This window comes from Geotrypetes seraphini, chromosome 16 (assembly GCF_902459505.1).
Source record: "Geotrypetes seraphini chromosome 16, aGeoSer1.1, whole genome shotgun sequence".
NCBI classification, from domain to species: domain Eukaryota; kingdom Metazoa; phylum Chordata; class Amphibia; order Gymnophiona; family Dermophiidae; genus Geotrypetes; species Geotrypetes seraphini.
In genome coordinates this window covers 45,438,243-45,463,415 of record NC_047099.1, presented here as the reverse complement: position 1 = coordinate 45,463,415, position 25,173 = coordinate 45,438,243, and the positions used below count along the sequence as shown (strand labels likewise).

The window sequence follows — 25,173 nt, the reverse complement described above, 5'->3', positions numbered from 1 at the left end:
ACAACCAGTGATCGCTGGATAGGCAAAAATATTACTATTTCTGGTTATAAAAATATTAAACAGACGGCCATATTCTGCACTATTCTTAATTTTCTCAATTTTTTTACGTATACCCAAGTAAATGATGATACAGTAGTCCAATATAGATAAAACCAATGACTGAACCAGTAGTCTAAAACAGTGTTTTTCAACCTTTTTACACCTATGGACCAGCAAAAATAAAATAATTATTCTGTGGACCAGCATCGGTCCGTGGACCGGCGGTTGAGGAACACTGGGCTAAGTCTTGGGCCAGACCCCGCCCCCAGAATAGTACTAATTGCACCTTGCATGACCTGTGCCTCATCTGGAAGCCTTCCCTCTGATATTGCAACATCGGAGAGAAGGCTTCCGGTTCAGGTGCAGGATGCCCGTAGGAGCTACTGCCCGTGGCTTTGTGCACTGAATCAATTATGAAGAGGGAGCTGGCTCGTAGATAACGCTGCATCGATCGCACCGTGGACTGGCGGTTGAAGAACACTGTGTTGGGCCTGATGCATGTGCTGGCCCTGTGAACAGGCAGGAAATTTCTGTGGATCGGCACTGGTCCATGGATTGGTGGTTGAAGAACACTGGTCTAAAAGATAAAGGGTCAAAATATTTTTAATGGTCTTTAATTTCCGTAGTGCAAAAAAGCACTTCTTTGCCAGGATAGAGTGCTTTATTTTGCAAGGGTCTGGATAACCACACAAATGAGAATTTTAGTGTAAAATGGTGCACAGAATGAATGCGAAGGAAAAGGCAATGATCAGACTCATAGCACTAGATGGGAGGAATGGATAGATCTGAGAAGTCATAGGATGAAATGTTTGAAGAGGAAAGGAAGTCAAATCGTAAAGCGTCCAATGAGGGGGGGGGGGTGGAGCTGAAATTGGGCCTATTAAGATTTAAAGAGCTGAAGAAGTGATCTACTGAATCCCTGGAGCCCCGTCTTTAATTCCCTAATCTTAGTAAATATATAAGAACATAAGAAATACCTTCACCGGTCAGACCTTGGGTCCATCTAGTCCGGTGACCCGCACAGGCGGTGTTGCCTGTTGATAGAAAACCACCACAATCCACATGGTACTGTTACAGTGAAACATAGTAACATAGTAGATGACGTCAGACAAAGACCCAAATGGTCCATCCAGTCTGCCCAACCCGACTCAATTTAAATTTTTTAATTTTTTCTTCCTAGCTATTTCTGGGCAAGAATCCAAAGCTTTACCCGGTACTGTGCTTGGGTTCCAACTGCCGAAATCTCCGTCAAGACCCACTCCAGCCCATCTACACCCTCCCAGCCATTGAAGCCCTCTCCAGCCCATCCTCCACCAAATGGCAATATACAGACACAGACCGTGCAAGTCTGCCTTAGTTCAATATTTAATCTTATTTTCTGATTCTAAATCCTCTGTGTTCATCCCACGCTTCTTTGAACTCAGTCACCGTTTTCCTCTCCACCACCTCTCTCGGGAGCGCATTCCAGGCATCCACTACCCTCTCCGTAAAGTAGAATTTCCTAACATTGCCCTTGAATCTACCACCCCTCAACCTCAAATTATGTCCTCTGGTTTTACCATTTTCCTTTCTCTGGAAAAGATTTTGTTCTACGTTAATACCCTTTAAGTATTTGAACGTCTGAATCATATCTCCCCTGTCTCTCCTTTCCTCTAGGGTATACATATTCAGGGCTTCCAGTCTCTCCTCATACGTCTTCTGGCGCAAGCCTCCTATCATTTTCGTCGCCCTCCTCTGGACCGCCTCAAGTCTTCTTACGTCTTTCGCCAGATACGGTCTCCAAAACTGAACACAATACTCCAAGTGGGGCCTCACCAATGACCTGTACAGGGGCATCAATACCTTCTTCCTTCTACTGACTACGCCTCTCTTTATACAGCACAGAATCCTTCTGGCAGCAGCCACTGCCTTGTCACACTGTTTTTTTGCCTTTAGATCTTCGGACACTATCACCCCAAGGTCCCTCTCTCCGTCCGTGCATATCAGCTTCTCTCCTCCCAGCATATACGGTTCCTTCCTATTATTAATCCCCAAATGCATTACTCTGCATTTCTTTGCATTGAATTTTAGTTGCCAGGCATTAGACCATTCCTCTAACTTTTGCAGATCCTTTTTCATATTTTCCACTCCCTCTTCGGTTTCTACTCTGTTACAAATCTTGGTATCATCTGCAAAGAGGCACACTTTTCCTTCTATCCCTTCAGCAATGTCACTCACAAACATATTGAACAGGATTGGCCCCAGTACCGATCCCTGACGCGTGTAACGACCTGAAGATGTGATCTACCAAGCTGTTGCATCCCCTTTTCCCCTATGTAAATCGGTGACCTATGTGTGTTAGGTGGGAACCAAGCAGTTTTCTCAAATCTTAGCACGCATCACGCATAGCGTGGAAATCCAAGGGGCAGGTCAAGGGTTTTGAATATGGTGGTGTATTTAGGCTTGCACTTTTATGCCTGGTGTTGACATGGGATAAGTGGCCGTGTTTAAATTAGAGAATGACACGGGGACAAATTTTTCCCCGACCCTGCGGGAACTCATTTTCCTGTCCCGTTCCTGCGAGTTCTTTTCCTATCCCTGCCCCATTCCTGCAAGCTCCGTCCTCATCTGCACTTTAAAATCATAAGTGTTCGAGGCTTGTGTGATTAAGGCAGAGCTTTCAGCAATGGGGCAGGGACAGGAACCATGACAAAACTTGTGGGGACGGGACCAGGAAATTGAGTTCCTGCGGTGACGGGGATAAAAATTGTCCCCGTGTCATTCTCTAGTTTAAATGTTGACCTGCAAATACTAACACGCTTCTGTTCTGTAATGAAATCTGTGCATCCAGGTGCTGTTGTGGTATCAAGTTTCAAGTTTATTAAAAAAATTTTAAACCGCTTAATCAAATTTCTAAGTGGTATACAATATATAATTTACATAAAAGCAGATTAAAAGTCAGGGATACTAGATAATACCAAAACAACTTAATAAAACACATAATATGACAGATGGACTTACTTCAAACAATAGGAAAAAAAAAGGGAAGAACTACAGTCGTAAAAGAGAAAGCAAAACAAAAAAGGAAAATACAATAGGTAAGGGTAAAAAGCAATAAAATTTGTTTATTTTTTCTCCTTAAAAGGACAGTTATCGTCTAAAGGCATCCTGGAACAAAAATGTTTTTAATTTAGATTTGAATTGTTTTATTTTGGATTCACTGCGCAAATGATTGGGAGCAGTGACAGCAAAATGATTGGAACGCAACGTATTGATTAATTTTAATGAAGGTATGACGAGAAGATTTTGTGACATTGAATGAAGCGATTTTAGAGAATTATAAGGAATTAAAAGTCTGTTAATAAACTCCGGTTGATTATTTAGTCTTGTTGTGAAGGTTAAAAGTAGGATTTTATAACTAATTCTATGTTCAACGGGTAACCAAAGTGCACTGAATAGGAGAGGTGAGACATGATCGTATTTCTTAGCGCCACAAATGATCTTAATAGCTGTGTTTTGCACAATCTGAAGCCGTCTAATTTCCTTTTTCGTAATGCCTTTATAAAGGGCGTTACAGTAGTCTAAGCAAGAGATTACTAGAGAATGGATCAATGTATTCAAAGAAGCTGGTTCTAGTAACTTTGCAAGAGAACAAATCATTCTTAGACGATAAAAACATTTCTGAACAACCGTGCTAATGTGATTGTGATAAGAAAATTTACTGTCAAAAGTGACTCCTAACAATTTTAGAGACAACTTTGATAGGGAGCGATTCAAACTTTAGGGGAGCCTGAAGCGTTATTCCTTCTTTGGAAGGGAAAATCATAAGTTTTGATTTGTTGATGTTAAGAGAAAATTTGTTTGAGTCTAACCATGTTTTAATTTTTTCAAATTTATGGTTTATATACAACCTCCTCGATATTATTAAGATCAATGGGATGGATTAATTGTACATCATTGGCCCACTGTCAAAAGGGGCAACATAAAGATGTTAAAAAGCAATGGTGACAAAATGGAACCTTGCGGGATTTCGTGTTTGGTGGTAAAAGGTTCAGACGATGCGCCATTGAACATAACCTTGGATGATCTGTCTGAAAAGTATCTGTCCTTAATGTCCTGCGTCTGAGCACGTAACTAACTAACTTTTCACGCTCTTTGCTGAATTCCTTCCATGGAGGTTCATCTTTAAAAGTGTGTCTAGTTTGTAGGTAATAAAAATTTGTCTTTCTGTAAAACAGAAAACTGCACACCTGGCGTCCTGTATAGGATACCAGCTAAGAGGTGAGACTAATCGCTTCCGCCAGTCACATCTCGATTGTTAAAGAATGCGCATACATTGATTATGAAACAGTCTAATCTGCATAAGTGTGCCCTGCCCACACTGCAACCAAGCTCTGCCCAAGTCACTGCTCACCTGCAAAGTTATGCGTTGAATTCTGGCGCTTGCTTGAAGACTAACGCAGAGACAGAAAATGTTTGTTCTAAACTCGTTGTGTAACGGCACGCATAATACGAAGGGGGTTTATACGAGGGTACGGCTCACACGTCACTCTTCAGCCATTTCCAGCAGGATTTTAATAAAGTCTTTTTCTGTTTTTCAGGATACATACAGCAGCTGGTGTACCGCAAACCTGATAATTCCTACGCAGCCTTTAAAGAGTGGGCAGGAAGCACCTGGTAACTAACTGTTTGCATTGAAACTCTGTAGAACCAAGCAGATAAACTCGCTGCGGGGGCACACGGGAAAACTCTTTCTGGGGTTTGTGGTTGGGTTTTTTTATAAATTTGTTTTTATTGAAAACTGTTTCTGAAGCAAGAGAGAATGGGTTATTTTTAATGATTTTATCATTTCATTTGAAATCTGTCTTGTCTAAAATGCAGACATGAAAATCCACATTCATGTCATGCAAAAGGTAAGAATGTTCAGCTCTGAGGTATAATTTAGTAAAAAAAAGTTGCCCCAGGGTGACTACCAATTGCCCAAATGCAAAAGCGAGTGTCCTGATATTGTGCAGTGAAAACCTAAAGCACCCCAGTACTCAAGGGAGTAAATTAATTTGCAATGAACCTCTTTTGTAAATATTCTGACCTCTGGGTGCTCCTACCTTCTTATTCAATGCAAACATCACCTGGAATCAGTGTGTCTTGCCTTACACCAGCCATCGACCTGGTGGAATTTTGGTCTCAAAAATGCATATAAACTTAGGATGTAAGTGGTAATCCCAGCTCCATCCAATGGGTTTAGCCCCTTCCATTCATATGCCTGATCACTTGCACAACCTTTGGTCTCCTGTTGGCACTTTCTCAGGTAAGTCTTCACCTAAGTGTGTCACTGCTACTGTTCTACATTTTCACACTGGGTGCCCAGTTGTAGAATCCTTCTTAGAATGGCTGGATCGCTGAGCACATATGTGAACAGGACACAGGACTACCCAAAGCTCCTAATTGTGTCTCTCCCTCGTCTTGGTAGGTTGACTGCTTACGTAGTCAAGGTGTTTTCCATGGCTAATGACCTAATCGCCATTGAAGCTGAAGTTCTCTGTGGGGCAGTGAAGTGGTTGATCTTAGAGAAGCAGAAACCCGACGGGATATTCCAAGAGGATGCTCCCGTGGTCCATGCCGAGATGGTGGTACGTAATACATAGTGAAAATCAGGCCAGGATCTTGAATTGTGTTTAGGCTCCTCCCCAAATAATCTGGCTCTTTCTGGCCCACAGTTCAAGCAGGTTAAATCAGTCTGGGATATCCGGAAATGACATGGATATTGCATCTCCTCATGTGCAATGCCTGTAGACTAATTCCATGTCCACTTGGTAAATGCTCTGTTTACTCTCTAAGTCCCTCAACATGCCCCTCTCTGCACTCCTGGCCTTTATGGGGTCTCTTTGTTTTTGGGCAGGGTGGCTACAGAGGTGCTGAACCGGAAGCATCATTAACCGCTTTTGTCCTGATTGCACTGGCAGAAAGTCGTGGAATATGCCAAGACCAGATTAACGTGAGTAAATCTGTAAGATTAATTTCAAAGATGTTGTGTTCTCCAGTGGTGCTGTGTCCCGTTACTGCTCCATTCCATAACCAAAGTTAACATTGGCAGATCCTTGCGACATCTACTCCCTGAGCTGTTTTCAGAAGCAAAGCCTATCGGGTGAAATGGCCAGTGGGTTCAGCACTTTCACGTCTCTCTCTTTATCTTTAAGATTATGGCTGGAAGCATGACAAAAGCGGCTGACTTCCTGGAGAAAAAGTTCCCCACCTTGAACAAACCCTACGCAGTGGCGATCACTGCATATGCGCTTGCGTTGATGGACCGACAGCCCTTGCTGGAAAAACTCATGGGAGCCGCAACAGGTGAACTGCCCTAGACACATCCCTGCGGGGAGATGTGTGGCACGAGAGACTCCAGCCCCTGCCGTAAAATTTGCTGAGATGCAGAGAAGCAATCATTATATCCCCAAAGAATGAAGTACAGTATCTTTGTTCAGAAATAAGAACATAAGAACATAAGCAGTGCCTCCGCCGGGTCAGACCATAGGTCCATCCTGCCCAGCAGTCCGCTCCCGTGGCGGCCCAAACAGGTCACAACCTGTCTGAATCCCAGAAGGGGCCCCCTTGCCACCTTGGTTTCCCATTGAGTCCTATCTTCTCTAGGAGAAAATAGATCCTTTACTCTCTCATTATCTGTAGCAGAAGTCATGAACATGCAGAGAGGAGAAGAAAAAGTGATCAAAAGGGTGGCATGTCTTCACCCTGGAGAGAAGAGAGAGCTGAGGGAGTTGGGAGAGATACCGACAGGTTCATACATTTCTGAGTGGGGTGAAACCAGTTAATACGAAACAATTATTAAGCTGTCAGACTGAACCAGGGTTAGGGGAGACGATTACTAATCATTTCGATAGCGCTGCCAGACACACGTAGTGCTGTATATTAAACATGTAAGAGACCATCCCTGCTCAATAGAGCTTACAATCTAAAACAGGATAAATATGGAACATAAGATTAGCCTTACTGGGTCAGACCCAAGGTCCATCAAGCCCAGTAGCCCGTTCTCACGGTGGCCAATCCAGGTCACTAGTACCTGGCCAAAACCCAAGGTGCAGCAATATTCCATGCAGTGGCTTCCCTGTGTATTTCTCAATAACAGACTATGGACTTTTCCTCCAGGAACTTGTCCAAACCTTTCTTAAAACCAGGTACGCTATCCGCTCTTACCACATCCTCTGGCAATGTGTTCCAGAGGGGTAGGGAATTTTCTTACAGAGGGAATGATGAAACAGACATGGGAATTTTACAAGTGAGTGGGAGTTTGGAGTCAAGAGCAGCTTGAAAAAGTGGGCTGATTTAAGAACATAAGCAATGCCTCTGCTGGGTCAGACCTGAGGTCCATCGTGCCCAGCAGTCCGCTCACGCAGCGGCCCAACAGGTCCAGGACCTGTGCAGTAATCCTCTATCTATACCCCTCTATCCCTTTTTCCAGCAGGAAATTGCCCAGTCCTTTCTTGAACCCTAGTACCATACTCTGCCCTATTACGCTGTCTGGAACCTCATTCCAGGTGTCCACCACACGTTGGGTAAAGAAGAACTTCCTAGCATTCGTTTTGAATCTGTCCCCTTTCAACTTTTCTGAATGCCTTCTTGTTCTTTTATTATTTGAAAGTTTGAAGAATGTGTCCCTCTCTACTCTCTCTTTGCCCTTCATGATCTTATAAATCTTTATCATGAAGGGCATAGATTCCTGGTGATATGTTGTATGGTGACTCCTGTCATAATCAATACAAGTTTATTATTGTTTGATGAAATTTGACTTTTTGTTCTCATTGACGTACCGAACAGAATTGTATCATATGATAATGCTACATGGTTTTCTAGTAAACAATTAATTTGAGACCAAATTGATTTCCAAAAGGCCATGATCCAGGGACAGTAGAATATTAAATGATCCAGAGTCCCTGCTTCCAGATTACAATGCCAGCATCTATTAGACTTAGAGCTATTCTTGTGTTCATCACATGCCCCCTAGTCCTAGTATTTTTGGAAAGAATGAACAAGCAATTCACTTCTACCCTTTCCACTCCACTCAGTATCTTATTGCCCTCTCTCATATCACCCCTGATCTGTCTCTTCTCCCAGCTGAAGAGCCCTAGCTGCTTTAGCCTCTCCTCGTAGGAAAGTTGTCCCATTCCTTTTATCATTTTTGTCGCCCTTCTCTGTACCTTTTCTATTTCCGCTAGTCCAAGTATTTTTGACAATAGTAAACAAGCGATTCACGTCTACCTGTTCCACTCAGTATTTTCTATTCCCCTACCATATATCCCTCTTCTCCAAGCTGCGTTAGCCTTTCCTCACAGGGAAGTTGGTCCGTCCCCTTTTTCATTTTGCTTGCGTTTTTCTAGTTCACTATGTCTTTGCTTAGATGCAGTGACCACAGCAAAATAAAAAAGCTTTTAGTTTCTACACAGTTAGGGTGGGGACCTTGTTGCCTGAGAACAGGGTGAATTAAAACAAAAAAAAAGCTTTGGACAGATTTGTGGAGGGTGTGTATGTAATTTCTTAGCCAGATCGACTGGGACAGATCAATATGGAAAGAAATGGGATCCTGCAACGACTGAGACCAGTCACTGTCAGACACAGGATACTGGGCTTAATGGGCCACTGGTCTGACTCCGAACAATACACTCCTGGGTAACAAAAATCATAACAGCGCTTTGAAATGCAGATAGAACAAACCTTTAAATGTAATTAAAGTGTGTTTGATCTAAATCCAGAGAGTGGACACCGCGGAAACTTTTGAAACTGGCCTTTTCTCTTATTTAGATGGAACCCACTGGGCTGATTCCAGCTCAAACCAAGTCAGTATTGAAGCTACCTCATATGCGCTTCTCGCCCTCCTGCGTCTACGAAAATTGGACATAGTTGCCCCATTGGTCAGATGGCTGACAGAGCAAAGGTATTACGGAGGTGGATATGGCTCTACCCAGGTGAGAGTCTAGGCAACTTCACGGTATTGCGGTATATAAGCTGTTATTATTATTATTATTAATTCCGGAAACAGAGAGAAGTATACAAATGGAGTCTCTGTGAGACCACTGGCTCTGGAGCAAGTGTGTCTGTAAATAGAGTGAGTGTCTCTTTATCTAGAGCGGTGTTTCTCAAAACTTTTTTTTAGCTCTGGCACACTAAACAGAGCAAATGGTTTTTGTGGCACATAATTGAAATTATAAAATTGTAAAACCAACTAAAAATTAAAGTTGAGAGTTATTTATTTAAAGTTCTTTAAGCTATGTCTGGGTAATTGTAACAACAGTGAAACTAAAGTAGATGGAATGGAATTGCTAATCAATGCGACGGATGGGCTTGTTTTTGAATGCAAATGAACTCAAAACACGTCTTGATAGTTGAAAAGCAAACATGCATTTCATCACCATCCGTAGTCTTTTTTTTTTTTTTTTTTCCAATTTAATTTCTGTCAAAGTTTGCAAAGATAAGAAGATCCAAATGGTAACAAAGCCTTGATTTGCTGCATCAAATGACTTGCCATTAGTTTTCAAGGACCAATCACGTCAAAGAATGATGCTTGTCTGGGCACACAGACGCTCATAACATTGACAGACTTTTACATATGCGACATACATGTCGTCTATCCTAGTGTATTCTTAGGGAGGGAATTTTTAAAATAAAGTCAAATCTTGGACACTGATCTAGCGAAAGAGGGAGGAGTGAGTGTATATGTCTGTATTTAGAGTGGGGGGGCAGTGTGGTGTGAATGAGAGGGGGACAGAGGGGCAGCCACTTCGAGGATCCAGGACTGATTGAATGACTCTGTTGTTGTGCTGGGAGGAGAAGACTAACCTCCTGCTTTTTCCTACCACAGGCCACCATTATGGTGTATCAGGCACTGGCCCAGTATCTGACTGATGCACCAACTGAAAAGGACATCAACATGGACGTTTCCTTAGAGTTACCTGGACGCAGTCAACCCCTCAAGTACCGAATTGACCGTGGAACTACGTTGCTTACGAGGACTGCGGAGGTAATCATCTCTCCATGCTCATGCACACAGCGTCTTTTCTTGGTATCGAATGCTGAGTTTATACTGTCTCTGATCATCCTCCGTCCTCAGGCTTAGGACCCTCTGCTTCTATTCAGGGTCAGCATCTTCCCATTCCTGTACCAAAATCATCCACAGTCTCCCCCTGTGACCTGTTGGTGTTGGATTTCCCAGTGAACCCTCTGTAGCACGGTGATCCCCATCTAATATCTGCGTTTGACCCCCCTCAGGTGATATAGAAAAGCATTAGCGTCATATCTACGTTATTTGAAGGTTCTGATTTGTGTTTATCAGATGCTTCATAAGTATTCTGCCTCCCTTTTAGAATGTATTCTATCTCTCTCATTTGAATTTTAGTGCTGTTAATAAGTTTGTTTTTGTTTTTTTAACTGTTTCATGATGGTCGTATTATTAAGTTTCAATTTACTGATTTTGACGTCACCTCATTCATTGGTTTGATGTTTATATTGGGTCTTTTGACTGTTATACTGTTAACAAAACTAAGTTTTAGGTCAAATTATATACCTGCTATACACCGCCTTGGGTGAATCTCTTCATCAAGGCGGTCAATAAATCTTAATAAATAAGTGACATTCAGTATTTAAACACTGCAGTGGGAGTTTTCGTAAAATCCCGGCCACTGTGTTTCAATAATGGAATATATTTAACTCCAACAACCGGATGATTGGTCAGGCCAAATAGGCGCCGATGGCGTTCACCGCTGGTGACTCTAGAGAAAGTGATGACATTCAGCTGCTCTCGGCACATAAAGCGGTTTAATCACATGGAAATCACATGGAAATAAAATGACTCTTGAGTAAGAGGCAAGGGCATCCTGCGATGAAAGGCAAAACAGTCACCTACACTCGGAGTCTAATATTTAAAAGGATGATGTCGGATTATAGGGTAATCACGATTGTAGTGTTTAATGATCAAAATCAAGTTTCAAGTTTATTTCGGATTTGATAAAATCGCTTTTTTCAAAGATTACAAAGCGATGAAGAATAAATAATTTTCAAATAAGGGAGACATAGGGAAGAACTACAATTTGAAAGAGAAAAGAGAAGAAATAAGGATCAAACAAAAGGAGTTATGTTAGATTAGATTAGTAATAGGGACCAGGAGATCTACCATTTTCTCGGTTATAGCTCCTCCCTCAGCTTTGGAACAATTTACCAATATACTTACACAATGAACCTTCTTTAGAAAAGTTCAAGCGTTCCTTAAAAAGCTTCCTGTATAAGGACACATTTGAAACATAGATAGCTTAACTTACCAATTACTAAATCTTATAGATCTTAATTAGACCTACAAGTAGGTCGTAAATTTATCTTCTTTTTTCTATGATCATTTCTGCCTTTATATCCATTTTTTTTGTTTGTTTGTTGTTTCTCTTTTATGTTCCCATCATATGTGTTCTTCCCTAAATGTTTCTTCTCTTTCTTTAAAGATTGTAGTTCTTCCCCCTCACCTTCTGAATCATTTATGTATTAGAACGTATATAATTTGTATTAAATTGTATAAAAATGTTATGTTTTGTCCCCTATTTTTTTAAAATGTTATACACTTTGAAGTATATGATATTGCGTATACAACAAACCTTAATAAAACTTGAAACTACTTGCCGACTTCAATTAGGAATAGTAACTCGGTTTGAAAGTCTAATTAATTAAAAGCATCTCGATACAAGAAACTTTTTAGTTTTGATTTGAATTTTTTGAGGGTCTTTTCTTCTCTTACCTGAGCAGGTAGTAGGTTCCAGCGTTTGGAGCGCAGTGACAGAGAAGAGGGTGGTACGTCTAGTAGTTATGATTCGTAGGGATGGAACTGAGAGTAAATTTTTATCCTCGGATCGTAAGGAGACTATGGAATAATAACGAATTGAATTGTAAAACTTTGATTGTTTTGAGCGCCTGTTTATAAGTTATTCTGTGGTTGATGGGAAGTAATGGTCAAATTACCTGGGATGATTTTTATGGCAGTTTTTTGTTTTAGTTGTAGTCGTCTTATTTCTTTTTGTGTGATTCCTTTATAAAGTGAAAACCTGAAAATTGACTGCAGGGGATAACGCTAACGATACTCCTGCTAATAAGATGAATTTCTCTCTGAACCTTTGTTCAGTGAGAAATAGAGGGGGGGGACTGATTCTGGAGAATCAAGAGAGGGTCTTAGTCAAGCACAGAATAAACCCTTCGACCTCCTCGTCAGACCGTTTGACTTCGCTTAAACTCTCTATGGAAAGGAAAAAGGATGAGATGTAGTCGACTGCCTTTTTGTGGTTCCAATCAAAGTGGGGGGCAGTGGATGGTTGAGTGACTGGCCCAGATTCAAAAGTTTTTTTTTTTTTTTTTTCCATTATATTTTTATTTTCAAATTTTACAAAAAGTGTACATAATAATAAAATACAGTTGTTAAATGCATGGTATCACTTTTATATCTAACACAATGTATGTCTGGGTTTGATTTTCCCCTTCACCCTCCCCCCACCCTTTTATTGCTTTAATATAATATTTTCAAATTTTATAAAAGTATACAACATATTAGAATATAATTGATAATTATTCAATAACATATTTATATCTAATACAATATATTCTGGATAAATTTTATTCATTTTCCCTCCCCCCACCCTTCTATTATTTTTTAATCATATGTTACATTTTGTATCATATAATATAATTTATTATATATAATTTGTTTTCCTTACCCCCCCTATATGTGTGTCATAAAAAAAAAAATCTCTAAAAGAAGAAAAGAAGAAAAAGTATTCCATTAATTAATCATTACAGTATTTTGTCAATGGCCCCCATATTTTTATAAATTTATTATATGTCCCCTTTTGTATTGCTATTGTTCTTTCCATTTTAAAAATATGGCATATTGTATTCCACCAAAATGTGTAATTTAGGTTGTTGTAATTTTTCCAATTGTTAGTTATATGTTGAATGGCAACCCCTGTCATAATTAATAAAAGCTTATTATTTTCTGGTGAAATTTGACTTTTTTTTCTCATCATTGTTCCAAATAAAATTGTATCATATGATATTGCAATATGATTTTCCATTAATTTATTAATTTGTGGCCAAATTGAATTCCAAAAAATTTTAATATAAGGACAATGATATAATAAATGATCTAATGTCCCTGGTTCTAGATTACAGTGCCAGCATCTATTAGACTTAGAACTGTCTAGTTTTTGTAAACGAGTAGGGGTCCAAAAAGCTCTATGTAATAAAAAGAACCATGTTTGTCTCATAGACGCTGACACTGTACATCCCATTCTCCAAGACCAAATTAGTGGCCATTGAGATGCATTAATTTGATGTCCAATCTCAATGCTCCAAATGTCTCTTAGACCATTTTTTGGTTTTTTATTCAAATATCCAGATATTAATTTATACCACAATGCGGCTTGATGTCCTAGGAAGTCTGCTTTAAAGCATAAGAACTTTAAACTATATTGATTGTTTAATGATTTCCATTCAGGGAACCCAACCTGAATGGCCTGCTTCAATTGCAACCATTTAAAACTTTGTGTTTTATTAAGACCAAATCTATGTTGCAATTGTGAAAAATCCAGCAGTTTACCTTCTGAAATAATATCATCTAGAGATCTAATTCCTGCAATAATCCAGTTCTTCCAAAGGATTTGAGCTCCGCCAATTTTGATCTTGGAGTTTATCCATATGGATTGATTAGTTGATTTATATATTGGGATGGGTGTTAATTTATCAATAAATCTCAATGTTTTCCAAGTATCCATTATTATTTTATTTTCTCTGTATCTTTTAGGTATATTAATACTTGGTAAATGAACTAAATTTAGGGGAAACATAAGGCGCCATTCCAAATATAACCAATCTGATGCATTATCTATAAGTTCTGGGAGGATCCAATACATACCCTGACGTAGAATATAGGCTTGATGGTACCTATAGAAATTTGGAAAATTTACCCCTCCCTCCTTAATTGATTTTTGTAAGGTTACTAAAGCTATTCTAGGTGTTTTACCAAGCCAAAGAAATTTTGTTAAAATTCTATTAAGCTTTTTATAAAAGGACCCCTGAAAATAAATAGGTATCATACTCATTTGGTAGCAAACCACAGGCAACATCATCATTTTAATAGTTTGAACTCTGCCCCACCAAGATATATGTAATGGGTTCCATTGTTCACATAACTCCATTACTTTTTTTAATACATATTTTTCATTTTCTTTTACAGTATCTTCAATTGTTTTTTTAACTTGAATGCCTAGATATTTAAATCCTTCTTCTTTCCATATGAATGGAAAAATATCAAATAATCCTTTTACACAGTAAACATTCAAGGGTATAATTTCAGATTTATTCCAATTAATTTTATAACCTGAAAATTTGCCAAACTTATCAATTAATTCCAATAAAGAAGATAAGGTAGACTCTGGATTTCTCAAATAAAGCAAAATATCATCAGCATAAGCCGAAATTTTATATTCCATATCTGAATATGGAATTCCTTGTATCTCCCTCGTTTGCTGTATTGCTAACAATAAGGGTTCTAATACAACATCAAATAACAAAGGAGATAAAGGACAACCTTGTCTAACTCCCCTCTGCAATTGAAAACCATCAGATATCTTATTATTAATATTTAATCTTGCAATCGGGAAGCTATACAATGTTTTTACCATTTGTATAAATCCAGAACCTATACCAAACCATTCTAAAGCCTGATACATAAAATTCCATTCTACCCTATCAAATGCTTTCTCAGCATCTAATGAAACTGTAAAAGCCGGTTCATCCATTTTTTTTGACAAGTTTAGCATGTGAAATAATAGTCTAGAGTTATTGGAGGAATGTCTTTTAGCAACGAAACCCGTTTGATGCATATCTATAATATGTGGGAGAGCTTTGGCTAATCTCAAAGCCAAAATTTTCGCCAAAAGTTTATTATCAACGTTTATCAAAGATATAGGCCTGTAGTTTGAAACCAAAGTAGGATCTTTATTTGGCTTAGGCAAAACAATTATTATTGATTCAGCCATAGTACCTTTTATATTACCTTTTATAAGTTGTGTCTGATATAATTTTAATAAATGTGGGGAGAGGATATTTTGAAATGTTTTATAAAATTCTACTGTGTAACCATCACCACCTGGAGCGGATCCAACTCTAAGAGATCTCAATGCTGTTTCTAATTCTTTTAATGATATAGGTTCTTCTAAACTTCGTTTTATATGATCAGGAATCTTAGGTCCATTTATTAAATCTAAAAATTTTTTTCCATCTTTTTGTTTCTCCAAATAAGGTTCGGAAGAATATAGATCCTTATAAAAATTTAAAAATTGTTTTAATATTATATTTGTTTGATTTGTTATTATACCATTATCATCTTTTATTCCATTAATATTAGTTCTCCTTTTTTTTGCCTTAAGATAATTTGCTAATAATTTTCCCGCCTTATTAGAATTTCCATAATACACCGTTTGTTTGGAAAACAAATCTTTTCTTATCATTTTTGAAGTTAATTCATTATATTTACCTTTTACTTTCAAAAGAGCTTGCAAAACTTCATATTCCCATTTACTTATCAATTTAGCTTCTAATATTTTTATTTCTTTTTCTAATTCCATATATTGTTTTTTAATTTGTTTCCTAATAAAAGCTGAATATGATATGATATTACCCCTCATAGTTGCTTTAAATGCATCCCATACATTCTCTATAGATGTATCTTCCACTAAATTTATTTGAAAAAATTCATTAATTTGTGTTTTAAAATTTTCCAAAAATTTGTCATCCACAAGCAATGCATTATCAAATCTCCAAAGAGGTCTATTATTTTCTAATTGATCTAATTGTAATTCTATCCATATTCCCGCATGATCCGAAATGATAATAGGATCAATGGAGGCTTTAATCACTTGTTGCACTTTATTTGTTGAAACAAAAATATAATCTATTCTTGAAAATGATTTATGAACCTGTGAACAAAATGAATACTCCTGATCACCAAAATGAAGAATACGCCATATATCTTTCAAATCACATGATCGAACTAAATTATCTAGACCTAAAGATTTAATATTTTTACCTGGTTTTTTATCCAATAATGGATCCATTACAGCATTAAAATCTCCAGCCACCACTAAATTAGAGGCAGCCAGTGGTAATAACATATTTTGTAGCTTTTTGAAAAATTCTGATTGATTCGAATTAGGGGCATATATATTAAATAACGTCAGGGTATCATTTCCCATACCTATATCGATATGTATCCATCTTCCATGTGGATCTGAATTTTTTACCTTTATATTGGCCATACATTTTTTATTTATAAGGATTGCAACCCCTGCTTTTTTACCCACTGCTGGAGCAAAAAAACATTCTTTTATCCATCCACCTGATAATTTCTGTGATTCCTTCATATTAAGATGGGTCTCTTGCAGACAGTAAATATCTGCATTTTGTTTTTTTAAAAATGTTAATATTTTTTTCCTTTTAATTACGTGATTCAGGCCATTGACATTAATAGAATATATTTTAAAAGACATTATATATTTTAATACTTTTCATTATCTTATTCTTCCTCTCTTCTTTCATATTTAATATCCAAAAAATTTTCTTCATGACACACATATTTAACCCTAATGTATCTCCCTTAATTATTCTAATAAATATTCTCCTTATCCCTCCCTTTCCCACCCAATACATTGGCTGCTTAAGGATACACATTGGAACTGTAATCCTAACATTCTCCCCATTCCAGGCAATCAATATTCAATTGTTTAAACAAATTTCCCTTCTATCTATCTATATTGATCTTTTATATTTATTTAATCATTTTCCATAACATTTTATTAATGTATCATTTTCCATTTAACAATATGTTAATTTGTATTTCCTTAGTATTATGATTTCAACATATAATTATTTTAAACATATATGCAGTGTATTATTTAATAATTTTCCTATATTCTGTTCTTTCTTTCATATAATTATTATTGTCTTTTCTTTGTATTGTTTTCCTCCATTTCTTCAAATATTTCGATATGTTATATTTTCTAATTTTTCATAGAGTCTTCAAAACCATCTTAATATATTATGTTAATATATCATAGGTTCTGGTTTAGAGAGAAAATCTTTTAGTTTTTCGGGATCCTCAAAATATAAGGACTTGTCTCCAGATGACACTCTCATTTTCGCCGGGTAGTATAGACCATATTTAAATCCTTTTTCTTTGAGTAGAGGTCTCATGTCTAGTAGTCTTTTTCTTTTAGTTGCTGTGTTTTTGGCGAAGTCTGGTAAAAACCATAATCTTGATCCTTTATAATTTAAGTTTTTATCTTTTTTTGCAGCATTTAGTATCTCTATTGCTTGTTGGTATCTCAACATTTTGAAAATGATTGGTCTTGGTCTGTTTTTATTTTCTAAATTTTTAATTGGGATTCTATGCGCCCTTTCAATTTCAATTGGTTGTTTCAAGTCTAATTGTAGAATTTTTGGAATTAAATTTTCAAGGAAAAGGATAGTATTTTTTCCCTCTAAATTTTCTTGTATTCCAAAGAGTTTGATGTTCTTTCTTCTTCCTCTATTCTCGTAATCCTCCAGTTGATCTTTTAATTTATTTAATTCCAGGCTGTCGTTTTTACATCTTTTTGATTCACATTCTATATTTTCCATTTTTGATTCTAGTTCAGTTGTTCTTTTGTTGTTAACTTCCATTTGTCTATGTATATTTAAAATTTCTTCTTTCATTTCAGACATATTAGTTATAGTTTCTTTAAGCATTTGTTTGATTTGTTTTAATTCTTCCATGACTTCAGCTTTGCTTAATATGTCTGGTTCATCAATAGGAAGTGGTATCTTGCTTGGTGTTATTTGATCTTGTTTTTGTCTTTTTGCAGATGTACCAGCCTCATTTTTGTTTTGTCTAGTGCTTGCCATATTGTTGTTTTTAATCCCTTTTCTTCCAAAATTTAGTTTTATCTTTTAAAGTAGAAATTTTCTTTTCCTTTTTTGCTTTTTTTCCTTTTCCTTTTCTCTTTCTCAGTTATCTGTCTCAATCTTATATACTCCTTTTTTAGTGTCTTTATCTCTTTAATATTGGTAAAAAGGTTCTTTGAAGTAAGTGTCAGTTATTTGTTTCCAGTTCTATAGATGTGAGAAAAAAAAAAAAACTAGTAATCCTTTTTTATGGTTCTTTTCCTTTAAGCCCCTTCACTGTTTCAATGAAAGAGGGGGATATTCAATCCAACAGCATTTCCTTCCTTAAATTTTTCGCAGACTTGTCGGGTTCTTCTACAGATTTAATTCATTACCTCTGGCGTCTCTCAACTGCCTCGATGTCTTGCCGCTTCAGCTTTTTTCCAAAAGTTCCGTTAACCCCTTCCTCTGTCTCCTCTCATACAAGCCCAATCGCAGCTTTGTAAGAGAAAAGCAATTTCAATTCAGTTTTTTGTTTATTTAGTAAGTTTATATTCTTTCTCTGTCTTCAGCGTTTCAGTGTTCAATCACTGAGAGAAAACGCCGGTATTCCTTTCACTCAGTTTTTTTCAATCAATCCCCCCTTTCAGCGTCGTCACCGAAGGGCTTTCACATATATTGTCAGCTCTTTTTCCCTCTAGCTCCGTTCAGCTTTACTCTCTCCCAATATCTATTCGTTTTAGCACGGAGGGAAAAAATTTTTTATCAGCCTTTTTCAGCGCTGGCAGGAGAAGGCTGTATCAAACTGTCACAGTTCCACAATCAACCGTCAGCAGCCTCACATCAAAATCGGCTTCCTTTTCAACAGTTATTTAGCGCACAGAGAAATAACAACACTTTTTATATTTCAAGCTTCTCTTTCAATATCTTACCCTGGCTTGGCAGTTTATAATATCAGGCTGATGTTCCCTACGCCGAGTTTACTTCAAATATGCCCCGTTGCTCTGGCTATCAACTTCCTGTCATGAAAGAACTCAGCATAAAGAGAAACAAACCCTCTTTCTTTACTTTCCTCCTTCAGACTATTGTTTGATTATCAGGCAGTATACTTTTTATCAATCTTTTTTTTTTTTTTCAATACTTCAATTTATTAATTGATCTCTCAGGGCTTCAACTGGCTGTAAAGGGCAATTTCAAACTGTCACAGCTCAGGAATTCAATCAACAGCAGGCTTCACACTAGAATCAGTCTTTCTCTTACTTTCCTTCTCTTTTTGGTCAGTTTAAATTTCTAATATCCCTTCTCTATCCCGTGCCGATCCAATTTTCTTTATTCAATGATCTGTCCAGCAAAAAGGACAATACTGATCTCTCTCATTCATCACCCGTAGGGCTCTGAGTCAGCGCCGGCAGGAGAAATCAAATCACCACACAGATCAACTGACAGCAGCCTCACAATTAGATCAGTTCTTTTCTTTTTAACTTTTTGTCAGTTTTAATCGCTCCAGCAAACCTCCTCTTCAGTCTCCTAATATTTCAGTGAGGAGAAAATTTGCCGATTTTTGCCCTCAGAGTCTCTGTTCAGCGCGGGCAAGAGAAGTTTGTTTCAAACCGTCACAGCTATATCTTTTAAATTTCTCTCGCTGCAAGACTCTCTCTCTCAGTGCCCATAAATTTTATATACGTTGGCCATTTTAAGTTTTTATCTATCTTCACTCTCTGCTTTGCCGTTTCAGTAAAGATAAATGCCGGTAAAATTACCTTCCCCTCAGCTTTTTTTTGATGTCGGCGATTTGTTGTCGGCACTCTAACTTTTCAGCTGTTATTCTTTCAATCTTCAACTTCAGGCTTTAGAGGGTAACACCATCATTATTAATAATTATTTTTTTTTTTGAAATCTTCAAGAAGGGAATAATATTTTTTCTTCAGTTGCCTAGATATAGAGGAGCTTAGCGATCACACTTCCATTCGTGTTCGCGTTAAGCCACGCCCCCCCAGATTCAAAAGTTGCTGTAGTAGGAATCCAACCCAGTTTCCCAGGTCACGGCATTAACCGTTAAGCTGTTTCTCCACTGCAGGTCTAACCTCCTCTCTCTCTTTACAGACTAAACTGAACCAAGATTTCATCGTGAAGGCCAGTGGCATTGGAGAAGGAACGCTGACAGTAAGTGAAAATTTCTCTCTGAAGGAGGGAAGTTTCCTGCCTTCCTAGAAGCAGGTTTTCCTACCCCATGTGCTCCCCTGGAAGAGATCAGGAGGCTGAGGACTAGATGAACCAAACACGGTTGTTAAGACTGCATGAGTCGCTGTTGGCCGATTTATTTTGAGCGACTCTGGAACAAAAATTTATGTTCCAACAAGTTTCCATACAAATGATTTGCACGGAGGTTTGCCCTAATCCTGTCGGACTAGTCGCTCTGAGAGTGATTTTGACAAACGTGCAGAGCTGGTTTGGGGAAGCCCCAAAGCAGCCTCCTGATCCTCTGGGCTTATTTCTTTTCCTTTTTTTTTAATGGCACAGGGTTTGGGGCGCCTTCCTGAGCGTGGGATAGGGGGAGTGAGGATATTTAGAACAGGGGAGAGGATGGTGTTATAGGAGGAAACAGCCTCCTTTTACAGAGGGCAAAAGAGGGGTGGAGAGAATGCTGGGGTTGATGGGCTGAAGATTTCCAAATGCACAGGAGGAGATCGGCCGGGGAGGATGATGGGTTGTGAAGGTTATCAGATGATGGTCAGAGAGGGGAAGGACAGCCCTGGAGAAATTAGTGAAGGAGCAGTTAGAGAAGATGATGAGATCAAGGCAGTGGGAAGACCCCCCCCTCCCCTCCCCCTCAGGCAGTGAACCTGAGCAACTCACGACCCACATTCAGATAAATCTACCTGGCGGATTTTAACTAACTTCTTTTTTTGTTTGTTTTTTCTGTAAAGGTTGTGACGATTTATAATGCTTTACTGGCTGACAAGGCCTGTAAGAACTTCGATCTGAGCGTGTCTGTAACGGAAATAAAAGACCCCAAATGTAAGATGATCAGCTCTTCTTCACTTGCTTTGTATTAAAACTGTCTGTTAAAAGATTTCCAGAAAGTCATTCATCCACCTTTGCAGATCCACGACTTCCACACTGCCAGTCGCTCTCCAGCTCTGCAGAGACACATGACCCCCCCCCTCACACACACACACACTGCCAGTCACTCTCCAGCTCTGCAGAGACACATGACCCCCCCCTCACACACACACACACACTGCCAGTCACTCTCCAACTCTGCAGAAACACATGAACCCCCCCACACACACACACACACTGCCAGTCACTCTCCAGCTCTGCAGAGACACATGACCCCCCACACACACACACACACTGCCAGTCACTCTCCAGCTCTGCAGAAACACATGAACCCCCCCCCACACACACACACACTGCCAGTCACTCTCCAGCTCTGCAGAGACACATGACCCCCCCACACACACACACTGCCAGTCACTCTCCAGCTCTGCAGAAACACATGAACCCCCCCCCCCACACACACACACACTGCCAGTCGCTCTCCAGCTCTGCAGAGACACATGACCCCCCCACACACACACACACTGCCAGTCACTCTCCAGCTCTGCAGAGACACATGACCCCCCCCACACACACACACATTGCCAGTCACTCTCCAGCTCTGCAGAGACACATGACCCCCCCCACACACACACACTGCCAGTCACTCTCCAGCTCTGCAGAGACACATGACCCCCCCACACACACACACACACTGCCAGTCACTCTCCAGCTCTGCAGAAACACATGAACCCCCCCCACACACACACACACACTGCCAGTCACTCTCCAGCTCTGCAGAGACACATGACCCCCCCACACACACACACTGCCAGTCACTCTCCAGCTCTGCAGAGACACATGACCCCCCCCACACACACACACACACTGCCAGTCGCTCTCCAGCTCTGCAGAGACACATGACCCCCCCACACACACACACACTGCCAGTCACTCTCCAGCTCTGCAGAGACACATGACCCCCCCCACACACACACACATTGCCAGTCACTCTCCAGCTCTGCAGAGACACATGACCCCCCCCACACACACACACTGCCAGTCACTCTCCAGCTCTGCAGAGACACATGACCCCCCACACACACACACACTGCCAGTCACTCTCCAGCTCTGCAGAGACACATGAACTCCCCCCCCAAACACACACTGCCAGTCACTCTCCAGCTCTGCAGAGACACATGACCCCCCCCACACACACACACTGCCAGTCACTCTCCAGCTCTGCAGAGACACATGACCCCCCCCCCTCACACACACACACACTGCCAGTCACTCTCCAGCTCTGCAGAGACACATGACCCCCCCCCTCACACACACACACACTGCCAGTCACTCTCCAGCTCTGCAGAAACACATGAACCCCCCCCCCCCACACACACACACTGCCAGTCACTCTCCAGCTCTGCAGAGACACATGACCCCCCCCCACACACACACACACTGCCAGTCACTCTCCAGCTCTGCAGAGACACATGACCCCCCCCCACACACACACTGCCAGTCACTCTCCAGCTCTGCAGAGACACATGACCCCCCCCACACACACACACACTGCCAGTCGCTCTCCAGCTCTGCAGAGACACATGACCCCCCCCACACACACACACACTGCCAGTCACTCTCCAGCTCTGCAGAGACACATGACCCCCCCCACACACACACACATTGCCAGTCACTCTCCAGCTCTGCAGAGACACATGACCCCCCCCACACACACACACTGCCAGTCACTCTCCAGCTCTGCAGAGACCCATGACCCCCCCACACACACACACTGCCAGTCACTCTCCAGCTCTGCAGAGACACATGAACTCCCCCCCCCCAAACACACACTGCCAGTCACTCTCCAGCTCTGCAGAGACACATGACCCCCCCCCCCACACACACACTGCCAGTCACTCTCCAGCTCTGCAGAGACACATGACCCCCCCCCTCACACACACACACACTGCCAGTCACTCTCCAGCTCTGCAGAGACACATGACCCCCCCCCTCACACACACACACACTGCCAGTCACTCTCCAGCTCTGCAGAAACACATGAACCCCCCCCCACACACACACACTGCCAGTCACTCTCCAGCTCTGCAGAGACACATGACCCCCCCCACACACACACTGCCAGTCACTCTCCAGCTCTGCAGAGACACATGACCCCCCCCACACACACACACACTGCCAGTCGCTCTCCAGCTCTGCAGAGACACATGACCCCCCCCACACACACACACATTGCCAGTCACTCTCCAGCTCTGCAGAGACACATGACCCCCCCCACACACACACTGCCAGTCACTCTCCAGCTCTGCAGAGACACATGACCCCCCCCACACACACACACTGCCAGTCACTCTCCAGCTCTGCAGAGACACATGAACTCCCCCCCCCAAACACACACTGCCAGTCACTCTCCAGCTCTGCAGAGACACATGACCCCCCCCCACACACACACACTGCCAGTCACTCTCCAGCTCTGCAGAGACACATGACCCCCCCCCCACACACACACACTGCCAGTCACTCTCCAGCTCTGCAGAGACACATGACCCCCCCACACACACACACTCTGCCAGTCACTCTCCAGCTCTGCAGAGACACATGACCCCCCCCACACACACACTGCCAGTCACTCTCCAGCTCTGCAGAGACACATGACCCCCCCCACACACACACACTGCCAGTCACTCTCCAGCTCTGCAGAGACACATGAACTCCCCCCCCCAAACACACACTGCCAGTCACTCTCCAGCTCTGCAGAGACACATGACCCCCCCCCACACACACACACTGCCAGTCACTCTCCAGCTCTGCAGAGACACATGACCCCCCCCCACACACACACACTGCCAGTCACTCTCCAGCTCTGCAGAGACACATGACCCCCCCACACACACACACACTGCCAGTCACTCTCCAGCTCTGCAGAGACACATGACCCCCCCACACACACACACTCTGCCAGTCACTCTCCAGCTCTGCAGAGACACATGACCCCCCCCCACACACACACACACTGCCAGTCGCTCTCCAGCTCTGCAGAGACACATGACCCCCCCACACACACACACACTGCCAGTCGCTCTCCAGCTCTTCAGAGACACATGACCCCCCCCACACACACACACACACACTGCCAGTCACTCTCCAGCTCTGCAGAGACACATGACCCCCCCACACACACACACATTGCCAGTCACTCTCCAGCTCTGCAGAGACACATGACCCCCCCCACACACACACACTGCCAGTCACTCTCCAGCTCTGCAGAGACACATGACCCCCCCACACACACACACACACTGCCAGTCACTCTCCAGCTCTGCAGAGACACATGACCCCCCCCACACACACACACTGCCAGTCACTCTCCAGCTCTGCAGAGACACATGACCCCCCCCACACACACACACACACTGCCAGTCACTCTCCAGCTCTGCAGAGACACATGACCCCCCCCCCCACACACACACTGCCAGTCACTCTCCAGCTCTGCAGAGACACATGACCCCCCCCACACACACACACACTGCCAGTCACTCTCCAGCTCTGCAGAGGCACATGACCCCCCCCCACACACACACACTGCCAGTCACTCTCCAGCTCTGCAGAGACACATGACCCCCCCCCCCCCACACACACACTGCCAGTCACTCTCCAGCTCTGCAGAGACACATGACCCCCCCCCACACACACACACACTGCCAGTCACTCTCCAGCTCTGCAGAGACACATGACCCCCCCCCCACACACACACTGCCAGTCACTCTCCAGCTCTGCAGAGACACATGACCCCCCCCACACACACACACACTGCCAGTCGCTCTCCAGCTCTGCAGAGACACATGACCCCCCCACACACACACACACTGCCAGTCACTCTCCAGCTCTGCAGAGACACATGACCCCCCCCACACACACACACATTGCCAGTCACTCTCCAGCTCTGCAGAGACACATGACCCCCCCCACACACACACACTGCCAGTCACTCTCCAGCTCTGCAGAGACACATGACCCCCCCCACACACACACACTGCCAGTCACTCTCCAGCTCTGCAGAGACACATGACCCCCCCCACACACACACACACACACTGCCAGTCGCTCTCCAGCTCTTCAGAGACACATGACCCCCCC

The 25,173-nt window shown here is 41.6% G+C and overlaps 1 protein-coding gene and 1 long non-coding RNA gene across 2 annotated transcripts in view; one reads left to right on the top strand and one right to left on the bottom strand.

Annotated features, from left to right (window-relative positions):
* C3 (complement C3) overlaps window positions 1-25,173 on the top strand; it is a 135,095-nt gene that overhangs the window by 74,151 nt on the left and 35,771 nt on the right. The window contains exons 25-32 of the mRNA XM_033923996.1: window positions 4,620-4,695; window positions 5,489-5,648; window positions 5,918-6,013; window positions 6,216-6,366; window positions 8,830-8,993; window positions 9,887-10,045; window positions 20,077-20,136; window positions 20,901-20,991. Of these exons, the coding sequence (XP_033779887.1) occupies window positions 4,620-4,695; window positions 5,489-5,648; window positions 5,918-6,013; window positions 6,216-6,366; window positions 8,830-8,993; window positions 9,887-10,045; window positions 20,077-20,136; window positions 20,901-20,991 (957 nt within the window). The remainder of the gene's footprint in view (window positions 1-4,619; window positions 4,696-5,488; window positions 5,649-5,917; window positions 6,014-6,215; window positions 6,367-8,829; window positions 8,994-9,886; window positions 10,046-20,076; window positions 20,137-20,900; window positions 20,992-25,173) is intronic.
* LOC117350072 lies at window positions 17,918-20,068 on the bottom strand. Its single transcript, XR_004537232.1, has 2 exons — window positions 18,369-20,068; window positions 17,918-18,201 (listed from the first exon to the last, which is right to left on the bottom strand). It is a non-coding gene; the product is annotated as an uncharacterized LOC117350072 (long non-coding RNA).